General features: G+C 49.5%; 2 protein-coding genes across 5 annotated transcripts in view; both read left to right on the forward strand.

The window, feature by feature from the left end:
* Positions 1 to 11,505, forward strand: part of CFAP61 (cilia and flagella associated protein 61) — a 103,445-nt gene extending 91,940 nt beyond the window's left edge. For all 4 annotated transcript variants that reach the window (XM_038176766.2, XM_072035186.1, XM_072035187.1 and 1 more), the window contains 2 exons: positions 9,508 to 9,598; positions 11,226 to 11,505. In XM_038176766.2, the coding sequence (XP_038032694.2) occupies positions 9,508 to 9,598; positions 11,226 to 11,384 (250 nt within the window). In that variant the 3' untranslated portion in view covers positions 11,385 to 11,505. The remainder of the gene's footprint in view (positions 1 to 9,507; positions 9,599 to 11,225) is intronic.
* A 663-nt stretch (positions 11,506 to 12,168) lies between these two features.
* INSM1 (INSM transcriptional repressor 1) lies at positions 12,169 to 14,427 on the forward strand. The gene is given in 2 exon segments (XM_038176767.2): positions 12,169 to 12,273; positions 12,276 to 14,427. Coding segments are annotated over 2 exon segments (1,491 nt in total). The 3' UTR covers positions 13,662 to 14,427.
* Positions 14,428 to 16,031: the final 1,604 nt, after the last annotated feature.

Here is a 16,031-nt window from a genome sequence, read left to right on the forward strand (position 1 = left end):
AATTAGAGGACAAATTGTGTGCTTTTTATGAAGAGAGAGCAAAGGAAAAATGAACGCATGAAGGGATATCAAAGCACTAACATCTATTTTCCTTACTAGAATTAAATGCTAACCCCAAGGTACCCTGGTAAAGCTGTACTTTCACAGCAAATCAATACCAATGGTAGACCCCTTTAGGTGACTTACAGTTTTTATATATTAATGTAGTTTTAAGAAGCAGCTAACTTGCTAATGAAGAGCTACGTTACTAAGAAACCCCACGTCCAAATTAGTAAGTAAAGGCCAGTCAGCTGAGTCTTACCACACTAATTTGCAGTCAAACATTGCTGATTCATATTAATAATTATGCAAACCATTATGAATGATTGAACTCTGAATTCATAAGCAAGTAATTAGAGAAAAGCAATCATACCACTCCACACAGCATATTTGTTGATTTTGTGAGTCAGATTTAATTTCCTTTTAATTGTTTTTCAGAATACATTACATGTGAAATAGTCTTATGTGAAAAAATGCAATAAACCTTACGTGAGGGTCAGCTATAATTTTTCTGTAGAAAGAACAGACAGCAATGTTTTTATACCAGATCTAAAAGGCACAAAGTTTAGAAAGTTTAAAGAGTAGCATTTAGTGACAATGAGATACACAATAACTGCTACTATCTAGTAAAATAAGCACTGGTCACCAATTCGCAGTGCTGAAATAATGGAGAATGTCTCTATGTGGTTACTGAGAATAGGAAAGGACTGCAGCATTTCAACAGGAAGCAAATGCTGCTAAGATTTGTTTTCTAACGGTGACTCCAGGTAATGGCACTTTATTGTAACATTTCCTGGATATTAAAAATGCAGAAAACAGAAGAGATTTATCAGTCATGATGGATGACTGGCCTTTGCAAAGTGAAGGTGCTGGCAAGCAATAAACACTGTAAACCATGACCTACCATTCCTACTGAAGTCACCATGTCTCTGCAGTAGCCCCAGTGTGATGCTTGTGTGTGTGTGTGTGTTGTTTGTTTTTGTTGTTGTTTTGTTTTGATTTTCTCTTTGTTTTGATTGGGGGCTGAGCCTTGCCCGCTACAAAGGCTTGAGTCAGTGGCCATTCTTCTTGAGCAACAACTGAGAGATCCGTTACACTGCACTGTTTTTTGCTCTTTCAGCTGCAAACAAAAGGGTTCGATAAACCAGAGGTTTTAAACCAGTTGTCTTCCAAGTGGAAGGCTTTACTGCTTCTGTTAAAAGTAGAAAAAAAAACACACAGGCTTTCTGTCTATGATTTACTTACCAAAAAGGACAAATGAATCATCAGCCTATAAGTTAATGAACTGCATCACTATTTTGTAAATATCCCTAACACAGTAAATCATAGATCCAGACTCATTGTCCATAAAAGTACTGATTTCACTAATTACTGGGTCAGAGCAGTAATAGTCCCAGATTAATGAATTCAACAGGAGTAACTGAAATGCTTGGGCAAATGGGTGTTCAGTGAGTGGAACTATAGAGCAAGGAGTTAAATAGCATTCTTGCTATTAGCATGCCATTGTTCCAACTTGTGCTTGATTGTTCAGCAATTTTAAGTGAGTTTTAAGAAACTGCAAACCAGAGAACATTTTATATTCTTTGTGATTAAGAACAATGTTTTCAAGTGCTTCATTATGGGAGTTAGCACAAGTTGGTCTTGATTTTTACTTACATATGCAAACTGTCTTTCCAAATTATTGGTCAGTTGATATATAGTAGGAAATGCTCAGTGTTTATGGTATTTGTATTGTCAGCAACTGAATTTCTACTCTGATTTCTGGTCCACTTATACAAGGTATAGCTACAAATATTCTATATCTTCCACTAGAATCACAGTATTTTTGTAATCGATTCTTAAAAATATCAATTATTTTCCCCAAAACAATGAATCTTCTCTTTTCCTGGCAAGATGGGACATTTCTTCTTATACATACTTCTGTCCATCCCAACAACAGTTTCCTCTCCCTGCTCCTTGGAGTGGAATTCCCTGCTCTTCATAGGTACTTGTGGTGTAACTGTAGTATACTCAAGCCCAGGTCAGCTGAGCAGCTGTTTAGTTTTGTCTGTGTTTGTCGTTCTGGATAAGTTTGTGTCTGTAATTGCAGCACCTTTCCCTTACTGTGGCAAAATTTAGCAGAAGGAATGAAGTATGCTGAAGCAAAGACACACCAGCAGTAGGGTAACTTTTTCCATCACATGCTAAAAGCACCAATGAGAAAGTCAGCTTTCTTAAATGGCCAAAATCATTTCAAGTCTGAAGAATCTAAATGTGTTAAAAAAATATTTTGAATATTTTGAAGGCTTAATATTTGACAACTGATCAAATTGGAGCTGGCAGGGCTCATTGAGAGGGCTTTAAACTAGGTAAGAAGGGGGAAGGGGCTGAAATAAGGCTTGTTGGAGGTGTGCCAGAGGGAACAATGGCAAGGCTGGGGGAGAAGGCAATGGCCCAACTGAAGTGCATCTACACTAACGCACGCAGCATGGGTAACAAACAGGAGCTGGAAGCCATCGTGCAGCAGGCAGGCTATGACTTGGTTGCCATCATGGAAGCGTGGTGGGACCACTCCCATGACTGGAGTGCTGCAATGCCTGGCTATAGGCTCTTCAGAAGGGACAGACAGCGCAGAAAGGGTGGTGGTGTGGCTCTCTATATTAGAGAGTGTTTTGATGTTGTGGAACTCGAGGCTGGGAATGCTAAGGTTGAGTCCCTATGGGTTAGGATCAGTGGGAAGGCCAACAAGGCAAGCATCCTGGTAGGGGTCTGTTACAGACTGCTGAACCAGGATGAGGAGACAGAAGAAGCATTTTATAAGCAGCTGGCAGAATTCGCGCAATCGCCAGCACTTGTTCTCGTGGGGGACTTCAACTTCCCAGACATATCCTGGAAATACAATAGAGCTCAGAGAAAGCAGTCTAGGAGGTTCCTGGAGAGCATGGAAGATGCTTCCTGATGCAGCTGGTTAGTGAGCCTACCAGGGGAGGTGCCCCGCTGGACCTTCTGTTCACAAACAGAGAAGGACTGGTGGGAGATGTGGTGGTCGGGAGCTGTCTTGGGCAGAGTGACCACGAAATGGTAGAGTTCGCTACTCTTGGCAAAGTCAGGAGGGGGATCAATAAAACTGCTGCCTTGGACTTTTGGAGGGCTGACTTTGAGCTGCTCAGGACACTGGTTGGCAGAGTCCCTTGGGAGGTGGTTCTGAAGGGCAGAGGAGTCCAGGAAGGCTGGGTGCTCTTCAAGAGGGAAATTGCTCAGGAGCGCACTGTCACTATGTGCCCAAAGACGAGCTGGCATGGAAGAAGACCGGCCTGGCTGAACAGAGAGTTGTGGCTAGAGCTTAGGAAGAAAAAGAGGGTTTATGACCTTTGGAAAAGAGGGCAGGCCACTCAGAAGGACTGTAAGGATGTTGCGAAGCTTTGCAGGGACAAAATTAGAATGGCCAAAGCTCATCTGGAGCTCAATCTGGCTACTTCTGTCAAAGTTAGCAAAAAATGTTTTTATAAATACATAAACATGAAAAGGAGGACTAAGGAGCATCTCCATCCTTTACTGGATGGCGGGGGAGGGGGAACTCAGTGACAGGAGATGAGGATAAGGTTGAGGTCCTAAATGCCTTCTTTGCCTCAGTCTTTAGTGGCAAGAGCAGTTGTTCTCTGGGTACCCAGCCCCCTGAGCTGGTGAAGGGGATGGGGAGCAGGATGTGGCCCTCATAATCCACGAGGAAATGGTTGGCAACCTGCTACAGCACTTGGATGTATGCAAGTCGATGGGGCCAGATGGGATCCACCCAAGGGTACTGAGAGATCTGACAGAGGAGCTGCAACAAGTCCTACGAGGAGTGGCTGAGGGAGCTGGGCTTTTTCAGCCTGGAGAAAAGGAGGCGCAGGGGCAACCTTATTTTTCTCTACAGGTACCTTAAAGGAGGCTGTAGCGAGGTGGGGGTTGGTCTGTTCTCCCACGTGCCTGGTGACAGGACGAGGGGGAATGGGCAAAGTTGCACCAGGGAGGTTTAGGTTGGATATTAGGAAAAACTTCTTTACCGAAAGGGTTGTTAGACATTGGAACAGGCTGCCCAGGGAAGTGGTGGAGTCACCATCCCTGGAGGTATTCAGAAGACGTTTAGATGTAGAGCTCAGTGATATGGTTCAGTGGAGGACTTGTTAGTGTTAGGTCAGAGGTTGGCCTGGGTGATCTTAGAGGTCTCTTCCAACCTAGAGGATTCTGTGATTCTGTGATACAGTGATACAGTATCATTCAGAGATAGCTGATGCAGCCTGGAAACTTTTGCATTTCAAGGATTACATTTCTTTAAAAAAAAATAACCCAAGAAAAATGGACATCTAATTTGTGACTTCACCAGTAAGTGTGGGAAGACGTGGAGACAAACAAAAACTTTAATCACAGATTCACAGGAGATGAGCTTACCAGTGACTGCTTTATTTTATGTCCTAAAAAATGCATGCTGCTCTGATAACCAACTGCATGTGCTTACAGTGCTGGATGATGGAAGATGCAACATTGAGCAGAGTGCCTCTGACCTGAGCAGGACATAAAGCAGGCCATTATTGACCTATAGGCTGCTTTGTTATGACACAAATGTGATTTCAAGAGATCCATATGGATCCTAGCTATCTAGAGACATTTACCATAAGTTACAAAGGGATGCAAACCACTTCATAGATCCTCTGTGAAAGAGTCGGGATAGCAGGAGGCAAGGAGTTCAATTTGGTTTCATTACTGTTGCCATAAAAGTTTTACATAACAAAAGAAGACCAACAAACAGCATCAGACAACATCACCCAAAACTGTGGTTCAAACATGCCAGTGGTCTATCTACCACAGGATTCTCCAAAGGCATTCTCACAAGGAACCGGTGCACAGCTGCCCTCTAGGCTGTTGGAATCCTCCCTCATCCCAGCCTCGCAGCAGAGAAGTCACCAGGAGCGCAGGTGGGGCAGCCACAAGCATCCAGCTGGCGAGGTCCTTGGCTTCAGTTCTCTTAGCTGCGTTCTGCACTAGAGCCTTTCTGTCTTGGCACGTGCACACCTTCTGGTAACCTGATGAACTCACCTGCAGGCAGTGACTGCTCCTCCGTAGTTTAATGAGCTGTTGGCTCTGCACTCCTGATCCACAAGGTGTGCCCCAGACCTGACCACAGTGGCACCAGTTACTTCTGCTGTCATCTGCCTCGTGGAAGCAGCAAGAAAGGGAATGGACGTAATTAAAAACCTATTACAGTCCTTGTATTATAAAGTAAACCATTGGGTTTTAAGTTGTAATTAATGAGATTGACTTTCAAATTAAGAAGAATCAGAAAACAAGCTTTTAAAAAAAAATGGTTTCTAATTTCTTTTTGCTACTTTTGATACATTCACATCACTGCTCTTAGTTTCTCTTTCCGCTGGTGATTTTTTTTGGAGAGAATTTCAGGTGAGATTTTCCAAGAAAAGTGCCAAATATGAAAATGACAAAATCGGCAACAATCTTTATAAACGTATCTTTGACGGTATGCATGGGAGCTACTTGGGCCTCACTTTGTTTCATTTTTATGAAGGGAAGCCCAACTTGCAGAAGGTTGGAAAATACTGCTGTGGTGTGATAAAACTGGTCTGTATGAGTATTACAGTTATGCCAAGCCTGCAAATGGTAAGGATGATTAGCGTTTTCCCCATGAGGAAAGACTGTGAGACCTGGGTCTGTTCAGCTTTGAGAAAAGAAGAGTGAGAGGGGATCTTATCAATGTTTACAAATATTTTAAGTGTGGGAGACAGTGGGATTTGGCCAACCTCTTTTCAGTGGTTTGTGGGGACAGGACAAGGGGCAATGGCCACAAGATAGAGCACAGGAAGTTCCACACTGACATGCGAAAGAACTTCTTCACGGTGAGGGTGACGGAGCACTGGGACAGGCTGCCCAGGGAGGCTGTGGAGTCTCCTTCTCTGGAGATATTCAAGGCCCGTCTGGACGCCCACCTGGGCAGCCTGCTCTAGGGAACCTGCTTTGGCAGGGGGGTTGGACCCGATGATCTCTTGAGGTCCCTTCCAACCCCTACAATTATGATTCTGTGATTAAATCAGAGTAGATAAGCTCAGCCTGCAGAGCTGGTCTTCACCCTTCTGCCATTAGTTTCTTACCACGGGACTTCAAATTATTTGTAAAACTGTAATTATTTACATTTTTTTCTTAACTTTGTGTTGCTTTTTTGTTTTGGTTGTAATTGCTTCTTATTTGAAGGCTTCTGCTTCAATCGTTAAGATTTCCTGGCTTTCACATCGTGCAGTCAGCGGCACACCTCATGCCTGCTGCACCTGGCTTACCTGACTGGACCGTTGCCAGAGGTTGGCACCAGGTCCTCACTGCCTTTGAGAGGACACATCGCACAAGTGTGGCCACTTCAGAATTAACTTCCCTCGAGACAACAGCGTTGTTCTCTGAAAGTGCTGTGTAGGTGCAGATGAACTGCAGAGTAAAGCTCTCAGACTGAAAACCATTTCCATGCATACTCCATTTTTGCTTGCTAGCAGTAGCCAACTTTACCTATTTTTTGTTGTGCTATATCTCTTCAAAAGTGAAATATTCCCTGTCTTTTGTACAGGATGCCACTAAATATTTTCCTCCCTCTTCCCTTTCATCTAATATAGGCTATATATGACAAATGAGGCAGAACAGACTTAAAATATTGTTTGTCAATGAAAGGCAAGAACAGCTCCCTAGCAACAAAAAGGATGTCGCTTACTGTCTTCAAAAGGAGACCATTTCATCCCATCTCGTTACAAATGCCTTCCTGTGATAGCTGCTGTAGATATAAAAGTCTGCCAGCAGGGGATCCCCGTTAGGAAGTGACCAAGTTTGAAAACCTGTTATGCTTCTGGCAAACATTGTCATCTTGTACATATTTAGCCTGATCACTCTGGCAGGTTATGAAAGACTAAATGGTGCAAACATGTGGCAGATGCCGTTCTCATGATAGTTGAGGAGCCTTTGAGCCTCCGTTGGTAGCATGCCAGCTTCATCTTGTATACTGAAGAGCATTATACTTTCAAACCTTCTACAGCTTGCCCTGAGGGACTGCTGCTAAATTGGTAATAAAATTCAGAATGAGCCTCAGAAAGTTGACTTGTTGGTTTGGCTTCGATTTTTTTTCTTCTCATTATTAAACTTTGCTTTAACAGCTATACATAGATCTGCTTTCTCAAAAATACCATATGTCCTTTTAGAAAGGTGATTAGAATGGAAAAAATAATAATAATTAAAAAAAAAAAAATAAGAAAGATAAAAATGCAGAGCCAGCACAGCAACAGAAGTGTTTCTGTGAAGTACCTCTATAAATTGCCTTTGATGCTTACGTTTCTTCACATGAAGGGAAGTAAAGGAAATCAGGGAGTAAAGGTTGTTTACTGGTAGCTCCTCTTGGCAGTCTATCTGGAAAATGCAAACAAAGCATTTTCCAAAAAAGGGCATTTTATTCACATCAAATATTGTAAATTGGTGGCAAATTTAATTTTTTAAGCTCCAAATCTGGGAACAATGACATGAACTGGCAAAAAAATGCACTTAGTGGCTGAACTGGTGATGGTAGCAGCAACATAAAGCATCCCTGAAATATTTTATAAACATTATTTAGTGCGACATCTTGGTGAGGTAGGCGAATGATGTAATGAATGTAAGGCAGTTAGATGTGCCTCAATCAAGAGATGAAATCACCATTAGGGTTAGAATTTGAACCCAAATACCAACGTATAAACATAAAATGTTTGGCTGGTGGAACAGGGCATATCAGTAAAACTGGACAGCCTTTAATTATCTTAATGTATTCTTATATAACACACACACTCACACACCGCCCTTCTCCTTGCTTTGCTACCTAATTTTGACATTAAGTTAAAGGTTTGGTTTGGGTGGGGCTTTTCTTCTGAAACTGAACTTGCTTCAATATTTGGGGAATATCCTGTTCTCTCTGCACCTTACAGGTACATAATTACTTAAATTAAGATACTTGAAGCTGAGCTCTTTAGCACATTTCATATCCAAATGACCAAGTAGCATCAGTCTTGGTCACATGGTGCCAGAGACTCGGAGGCCGGGCAGGATTTACCATAGCAAGAACATAGTATTTGTAATAGCGTCAATAAATATTCATACTGGGAAAACATCTACCCAAGAGCCCCACTGTGCCAGACACTGCAGATCACATGTAGAGGCAGCCCCAGCCCAGACAGCTGACAATACAAAGTGAAATGCAGATGAAGGGGACACAGTGAAAAGGGAAAAAAGAGCTTATCATGAGATGAGCGTGTAAAAAAACAAACTAAGTTCTGCCAGGTACACAAAGTGTTGTCAATTGCGCAGGTCATTAATGAGAGCTGAAGTTTCATTCAAGAAGAATGAAACTTTTCATTCAAGAAGAATAAAACTTTCTGAGAGGCAGAAAATATGGCAAATTGACATTACAAAAACCTTTCTTCTGCCAAAAGGAAACAGCACATTCGTTTTCTGTAGCGACAGATAAGTCAGACTTATTAAGCTTACATGTCACCTTTTAAGTTGCTTTTATGCAGATGTTCACTTATTGACCATGCGACTGCATTGAGCAGTAGCGCAGGTGCACTCCTAACAGCAGTGCCAGCAATGCCGCTGACTTTCCAAAGAGAGCAACATTGGTTGTGGCCACGCAAGTGCACCCCTCGTAAAGCCTCCCGGGTGACCCCGCTGACATCCGTTCAGGCGTTCTTTGGGTGAGCCTCTGGTTAGCATTAGCAAGACATACACATGCACAGCATTTTGTGAAACTGTAAAAATTATTTTCCCTTATAGAGGCAACAGAAATAATTCACAGCTCTGTAATTGAGCTGCCTCACATTGTATTTGCAGCACTGAAGTTCTACGTCGAGTCATGTCCTCGCCATCCTTTTACTCCTTTTTCACAGAAGAATGCTGTCATGAATGCTGTCAGTGGAAGAAAAAGTTACAAGAGCTTCCTCCTAGAATAGCCTCAATTTAGCTTCAGCACACTACTGCAAAGAACATATTGCAACACTGTGGTGGCCTGTTTTTCTGGCCTTTATTAATCCAGAAACCTTAATGATGAACAACATTTGTGTCATTGTCTACACAAATTTAATTTGTTTATGCAGCAGTTCAGTTAATCCTGCAATCTGCTTTTCTCAAATGAGGACAGATAATGGAGACACCGTTCTTTACAGGTCTTTGGGCTTTTAAATTCTGATAAAATCAGGATTCTTCACTGGGTCTTGCCACAGCTCTGAATTAAGCCACTTTAAATGTAATTACTGAAGCTGGCTGTACATCAGGAACATCCATTAAAAGAATTGATTGACCATGCTGTTACGGGAGGCATTTCATGAACAAACGATCATGATGGGTTCAGAACTGTAATTTATAAAGGCAAAAAAGCAGGTAAATACTTTATTAGTGGTTAATGAGAGGTTCACAAGATAACTAAATTTCTTCTTTTTTAACCAGCTACTTCAGGGAACCTTGGTCCATGGCCATCTATCACGATCAGTTTATTGATCTCAAGAAGGAACTGCGCCAAATCCTGCTGTCGGAACAGGTAAGAAAAATGACCAGTGAGTGCATTTTATTATTTGGACAATTTGTTAGTGTTGTTCACTTTGGTTTCTTTCCCCATCCTTCTCCTAAAGTGTTGTGTTTCTGTTTAGCTATTTCCTTTGGGAAACCTGAACAGATCCTATACCTAGCCAAGGGGTTTTACCACATATAGCATACTGTTTGGTTTCATTGTTTCGGCACATTTTTAGATTTGTCAGTAGAACTTTTCACTAAATTGCTTTGTTTTCCTGCACAGCATTTTTGCATTACACATGCAGTTTAGTAAAAATATCCAGGAGGATCTGGAGGCTTATTTTGTCCAGTTATCACTTTAAAAAAAATATCCTAATAGGAACACACTAAATGCCATCCTAAACCTGTCTCAGTTGAGGCCATGAAAAGTAGATTTTTCAACATCTACACATAGGGAATGGCCTTTGTAAATAAAAGAGTCATTTTTTTTTTCAGTGATAGGTGGATTTCCTCAATAAGAATTAAAATGTTTGCTAGTGCTGTTTACAGCTTTAGCCTTCGTACTGTAGACAAGAGGCATAAAGCCTCAGTAGTCTGTAAAAACCCCTGCTCAAAACCCAAGCCCACAGCACACAGTGAAACAACTGCTGTCTGCAGCAGATTTCCAGCCACCCAAGGACCGCCCCACCCCTGCACATTTCTTGTTGCTCTCAGACCTAATGGCAGCCCGAATCCTGATCCTTCCAACCTGCTCTTAGGGACCACTTGGCCTTCCCTTTCTTCATGTTGTGTTTGCTTTTGTTTTATGCAGTGAGATTCTGTGTGAATGCAGTGTTTTTAAACATTCACTTACAAAGTTTTTAACTGCAGAAAGCAAACAGAATCAACTATGGACGGACAGAGGCTGACAAAAGCAAGGGATGCTGCGTGGACGGCAGCCCACCTGCTCACAGGACCCAAACTGGTGTGCTGTCTTGTGTCACAGCTGTAATACACAAATGCTCAGCCCCTGCCTCCTCCCAAAGGGCAAGATGCAATTTTCCTCCTATTGTCATGATACGGACAATGCCTCGGTACAGTTTTTTTTTTTTTTAGATTCTCTTGAAAGATACCTATATAAAAGAACACAAAATGAAATTCTGTGCAGAATGGGAGGCCTGATGAGAAGTGTTTCTCCCGCCATCACTCAACCACATTTCACATGCTGTAAATGTGAACAACTTTAGAGAAAGGGGAATTGGTGTCCTACAAATGTCACTATTAGAGATTTGCTTGCCTTACCCTTTTCTAGTGGCAGCAGACCTGACACACAAAAATAGTCCCACTGAATGCACCAAAGGCACCTCTGTGAGCCAGAAACACAGATGACAGTAACTGCATCTGGATGCAAATTTGGCTTTGCTTTTTGTATTTTTGCTTGGATTTTCTTCATGGTGAGTTTAACAATACTTCTTGACTGCCACTTTTGTACACTTTCCTCGGGCGCTCCTCCCTGGCAAGCTCCCAGAGGCACGGGAGGTAGGTAGGGAATACCTCACACGTGCCTTGGGACTGGCTCGGTATTGCTGCGTGGGGCAGGAGACCTGCCGGCCGTGCTTGCTGTTGCTTTGCAGTTAGGCTTTGCACAGAGCCTGCTGAGCGCTGCCGCCCCGCAGGTGCCCGAGCCGCCCCCGGAGCGCCTCGCGGACGAGCGGCCGCTGCCCCCCGAGCCCGTCCTGCGCTACCTGCGCCGCCACCGCCCGCACCTGCCCATGTACGCCCCGGCCGCAGGTGAGCGGGGCGCAGGGGGGGCGGCGGGACGGGCCCGGCTCTGAGGGGAGAGGAGGAAAGGGGGGGGGGAGAGAGCGGGGGCGGCGTCTCGGGGGCAGCCCCCGGCGGGGGGGCGCGGCGCGTGCCCGGCGGGCCGGCAGCTGTATGCTAATAGCGGGACGGGACCGGGCGGCACGGGGGGGGGGGGGGCGGCACGGGGCGGGCAGCGCAGCCCGTGGGCCGAGCCCGACCCGTGTCGGCCCGGCCCGGCCCGGCGCCCCCCCACCCCCCCCCCTCGGTGCCGGTGCCGGAGCGGCCCCTCCCCCCCGGCCCTTTGTGCGGCCCCGGGCTGCGGGGCGCAGCTTTATGCTAATGCCGCGCACAAAGGCGGCCGCGCCGGGCCGGGCGGGGGGTGCCGCGCGTGCCGCCCGCCCCCGCCCCCAGCACCCCGGCTGCTGCCCCCCCACCCCCCCCCCGGCCGCCACCTGCGGGGCGCTGGGCCCGGCCCGGCCCCGGGCTGCGGGGCGCGGACAAAGAGCCGCGGGGCGGCCCCGGCACCTGCCGCGTGTCCGCGCGGCCCGGCAGCGGCGCTCGCAGGTAGCGGCCGCCCCGCGGGGCTCGGCCCCCCGCCTCCCGCCTCCCGGCACCCCGGGCCCCCGGCCGGCCCCGCACCCCCGGGGCCGCGGCGGGCGGCACACAAAGGCCCACGCGTGCCGGGGGCGGGCCGGGCGTGTGCCGCGCCGCGGGGGGGCGGCCGGGGGCCCGGGCTCAGGTGCAGCCGCTCCGCCCGCCGCCGCCGCCCGCCGCGGCGCCGCTGATTGGCCGCGGCCGCCGCCGCCGGGCCGAACAATGGCCCGGGCCCGCTTAAAGGCGGCGGCGGCGGCAGCGCGGGGCCGAGAGGGGAGCGAGCGCCGCTGCCGCCGGGCGCGGAGGCGGCCTCCCGCGGCGGCGCCGCCAAGATGCCCCGCGGCTTCCTGGTGAAGCGCAGCCGGCGGCCCACGCCCGTCTCCTACCGGGTGCGCGCCTGCCGCGAGGCCGCCCCGCTCCCCGCCGGCGGCGGCGGCGCCCCGGTGCCCGCCTGCCCCGCCGCGCCGCCGCCGGCTCCGCGGGACTCGCCGCCGCCGGTGCCCTTCGGCACGCCGGATGCCGCCGTGCAGGCGCTGTACAGCCCGACGCGGCCCGTCAGCAGGGACAAGTACCTGGAGCGCGGCTTCAGCCTGGGCTCGCCCGTCTCGGCGGAGTCCTTCCCCGCGCCGGCCGTGCCCAGCACCATGGACCCGCTGCTCTTCGCCCCCGCCGAGCTCAAGCTCTGGGCCGCCGCCGCCGCCGGCCACGCCGAAGCGCCCGCCGCCAACAACGGCCCCGGCCTCGGCGCGGCCCCCGCCGCCCCCGGCCCCGCGCCGCCCCCCCCGGCCGGGGCTCCCCCCCCCCCCGCCGCCGCCGCCGCCGCCGCCTCCGGCCGCTCCCAGCCCGGCAAGCGGCCGCCGGGCGCGGCGGAGCCCGGCAGGCAGAAAGCGCCGTCGGGCAAGAAGGCGAAGGCGATCCGCAAGCTGACCTTCGAGGACGAGGTGACCACGTCGCCCGTGCTGGGGCTGCGCATCAAGGAGGGCCCGGTGGAGGCGCCGGCCAAGGCGCGGGGCGGCTGCGCCCGGCCGCTGGGCGAGTTCATCTGCCAGCTCTGCAAGGAGGAGTACGGGGACCCCTTCGCGCTGGCGCAGCACCGCTGCTCGCGCATCGTCCGCGTGGAGTACCGCTGCCCCGAGTGCGACAAGGTCTTCTCCTGCCCCGCAAACCTCGCCTCCCACCGCCGCTGGCACAAGCCCCGCGCGCCCGCCGCCAAGGGCGGCCCCGAGCCGGGCCGGGCCCCGGCGGAGGAGCCGCCGAAGGAGGCGAGCGGCAGCGAGCGGGACACGCCGAGCCCCGGCGGCGGCTCGGAGGCGGGCTCCGAGGAGGGGCTCTTCGAGTGCCCGCGCTGCGCCAAGCGGTTCCGCAGGCAGGCCTACCTGCGCAAGCACCTGCTGGGGCACCCGGCCCCGGGAGCGGCCCCGGCCCCGGCCCCGGCCCCGGTCCCCGGTCCGGCCCCCGAGCCCGCCGCCGAGGTGCCGCCCGCGCCGCCGCCCGCCGAGTGCCGCCTGTGCCCCGTGTGCGGGGAGACCTTCCCCAGCAAGAGCAGCCAGGAGCGGCACCTGCGCCTCCTGCACGCCGCCCAGGTCTTCCCCTGCAAGTACTGCCCGGCCACCTTCTACAGCTCGCCCGGCCTCACCCGGCACATCAACAAGTGCCACCCGTCGGAGAACAGGCAGGTCATCCTGCTCCAGGTGCCGCTGCGCCCCGCCTGCTAGAGCCGCCCGTGCCTTCCCGGCCCGCCGAGCGCCTCCCGCGGGCTGCGCACCGGACTCGCCGCACCGTTAGCTTTAATATGGCTTGTGAACTGCTGGAATCTGGCTTTACAGTTACTTTTCCGGGTTCTCTTTCTCTCTCTGTCTCTCTTTATTTTTTATTTTCTTTTTTTTTTTCTTTTTTTTTTTTTTTCCGCTTATTCTTTTCTTTTTTTATAAATGTGAACAGATCAAAGCGCTTCAGGAGAAATGAGAATTTCCTTTAGTGTAGCCACAAATGCCTTGACTCTGCTGTTGTTGGTCTCCAGAAAATGCTGTAGAAAATGCCTTAACTGTGACATGCCAACTTTCTGTTTTTGTTTGTTTTGCCCTTACTAAGGTAGCTCATGAGTTGACTATTTGTATATGTTGGTTTGCGTAATTATGTTATTTATTTGTTATTTATTTATATTAATTATGAAGATTGATATTATTTGATTGCAGATGTTCTAATGCGCTTTTTTTTTGTCTCCCCCTCCTGCCATTTCACTGTGCATTTCAGAAGATTTTTTTTCTAAAGGGATCTGCTAAAAGGTTTTAACTTTTATACCTAGAATAACACACAGTCTGAACCATTTTATCCTGTGCAACCGACAGCTCTTACTTTTAGATGCAATCTCTTTTTCTACACACATTATTTTCTTAACTGTTAGCTATTTATAGAGTGCTTCGATAGAACTGTTTCAACTGTATAATTATTTACTATTCAAATAAAATATTTTCAAATTCAGACGTGCCCCCACTGCCTCCTGCTTGGCCCAGCCAGGGGAATTGGGGCCGGACCCTGCCTGCCCTGTCGGAGGGCACCCCAGTAGGTACTGCGCTGCTCTGTGCTTTCTGATGAGATTAATTAAAAGGCAGTTATGGGGGGGGGGGGGAAGGGAGAAGGGGGAAAAGAGCGAGGTGAGGCAGGCTGGGTCCCGGGGGGGCTGACAGGGATAGGAGCCCCAGGTGTTGGCCCCCAGCCCGGGTCAGGCTACAGCCGTCCGTGCGCTGTGCTACGGCAGGCGAAAGAGCCATGGAAGAGTGGTGCAGGGGAAGCAGAGGGAGGGAATGTGTGTATGTGGCACGTTCGGGGGAAAGGGTGAGCAATTGGAAAGGTTCTGGCATGTAGGAAGGCTCCTGGGAAGCCTTCCTGTGCGCTCAGAAAGGCAGGCTCTGAGGCTCCCTAGGACAGCTGTGCCTGGTGAGAGGCAGCCACGCGTGTGCAGGACCCACCGGGGCCCAAGCCCGCTGCCCCATGGGGGGCTCTGCAGCACCCCCAGTAGCTTTGGGGACCACTCCTGCTAGGAGAGGCACAGCCCAGTGGTGTGAAAGACCTCAGGGCGACGGCTGGGGCAGATGGAGCAGCAAGCAGCGTGCTCCACTCACCCTGCGGGCTGGGGCACTCAGCCCTGACGTGTGGTGGTGCACCCACTTTGCTCAGAAAGTAATTTCTTCATCTTTTTAGCGAAAAAAACATAAAATATTAGCATGACTGGGGAGGATGCACACTGGGCCAGTGAAAGCCCTCTGGCAGGCTTTGTGGTGCCACCGTGACATCTCTCCTTCCAGCAGCAGAAGCCTTGGAGCCACCCTTACGGCATTATGGCACACAGCTCTGTGCGGGAACGATGGGACCAACCCCCTTGTCACTTGCTGGTGTGCTCAGGGCCTGGCATGGGCTGAGGGCATGGCTCAGGTGTTTGGTTGCTCCACGCTGGGGACAGGAGGGCACGCAGCCACCTTGGGCATGGTGCTGCCTTCAAGGCATTCATTCACCAACCTGTTCCTGCTGGGCTCGCTCACCTGGAGGCTATTGCTTGAAATGGGGCTGCTCTGCCTTGGGAAAGGCAGGCGGCCATCTGGAGATCCCCAGCTCCCCAGGAATGCTCCAAGTATTTGTTTGTTTATTTATTTTTGATATAGCTTTTATAGGAAGAAAAAGATAGTTGCTGAGGTTTTTCTTTGTTTGTTTTGGGGTGCTCTTTTTTTATTTTTGCCTTGTTTAGTCGGGCCAAAAAGCACTGAAGCCACCACGCGCTCACTGTCTCCACTCCTAGGAAACCAACCTTCTTACGCCAGGACTGGCCTCAGGTCTAGGCAGAGCTGTGGTTTTAGCAGAAAATCGATACACTGAAAATGAGTGTAGTCTTGATAGCCTCAGAGCTACAGGCAGCAAAACATGTTTGGCGAGAAGTTTTGCTTTGCTTTTCCCTGTTCCTCGGGGCCTGGAAAGCCCCAGGGATGGGTCCATCACAGCAGTGCCACTTCACCAGGTGTCCAAAGCAGGAAATTTTTGAACACACGTTGAAGCCCTCCTGGGCTGCCGGGCACTGTTCCCAGATCAAAGCC

Source organism: Anas platyrhynchos, chromosome 3, assembly GCF_047663525.1.
Source record: "Anas platyrhynchos isolate ZD024472 breed Pekin duck chromosome 3, IASCAAS_PekinDuck_T2T, whole genome shotgun sequence".
Taxonomy (NCBI): Eukaryota; Metazoa; Chordata; class Aves; order Anseriformes; family Anatidae; genus Anas; species Anas platyrhynchos.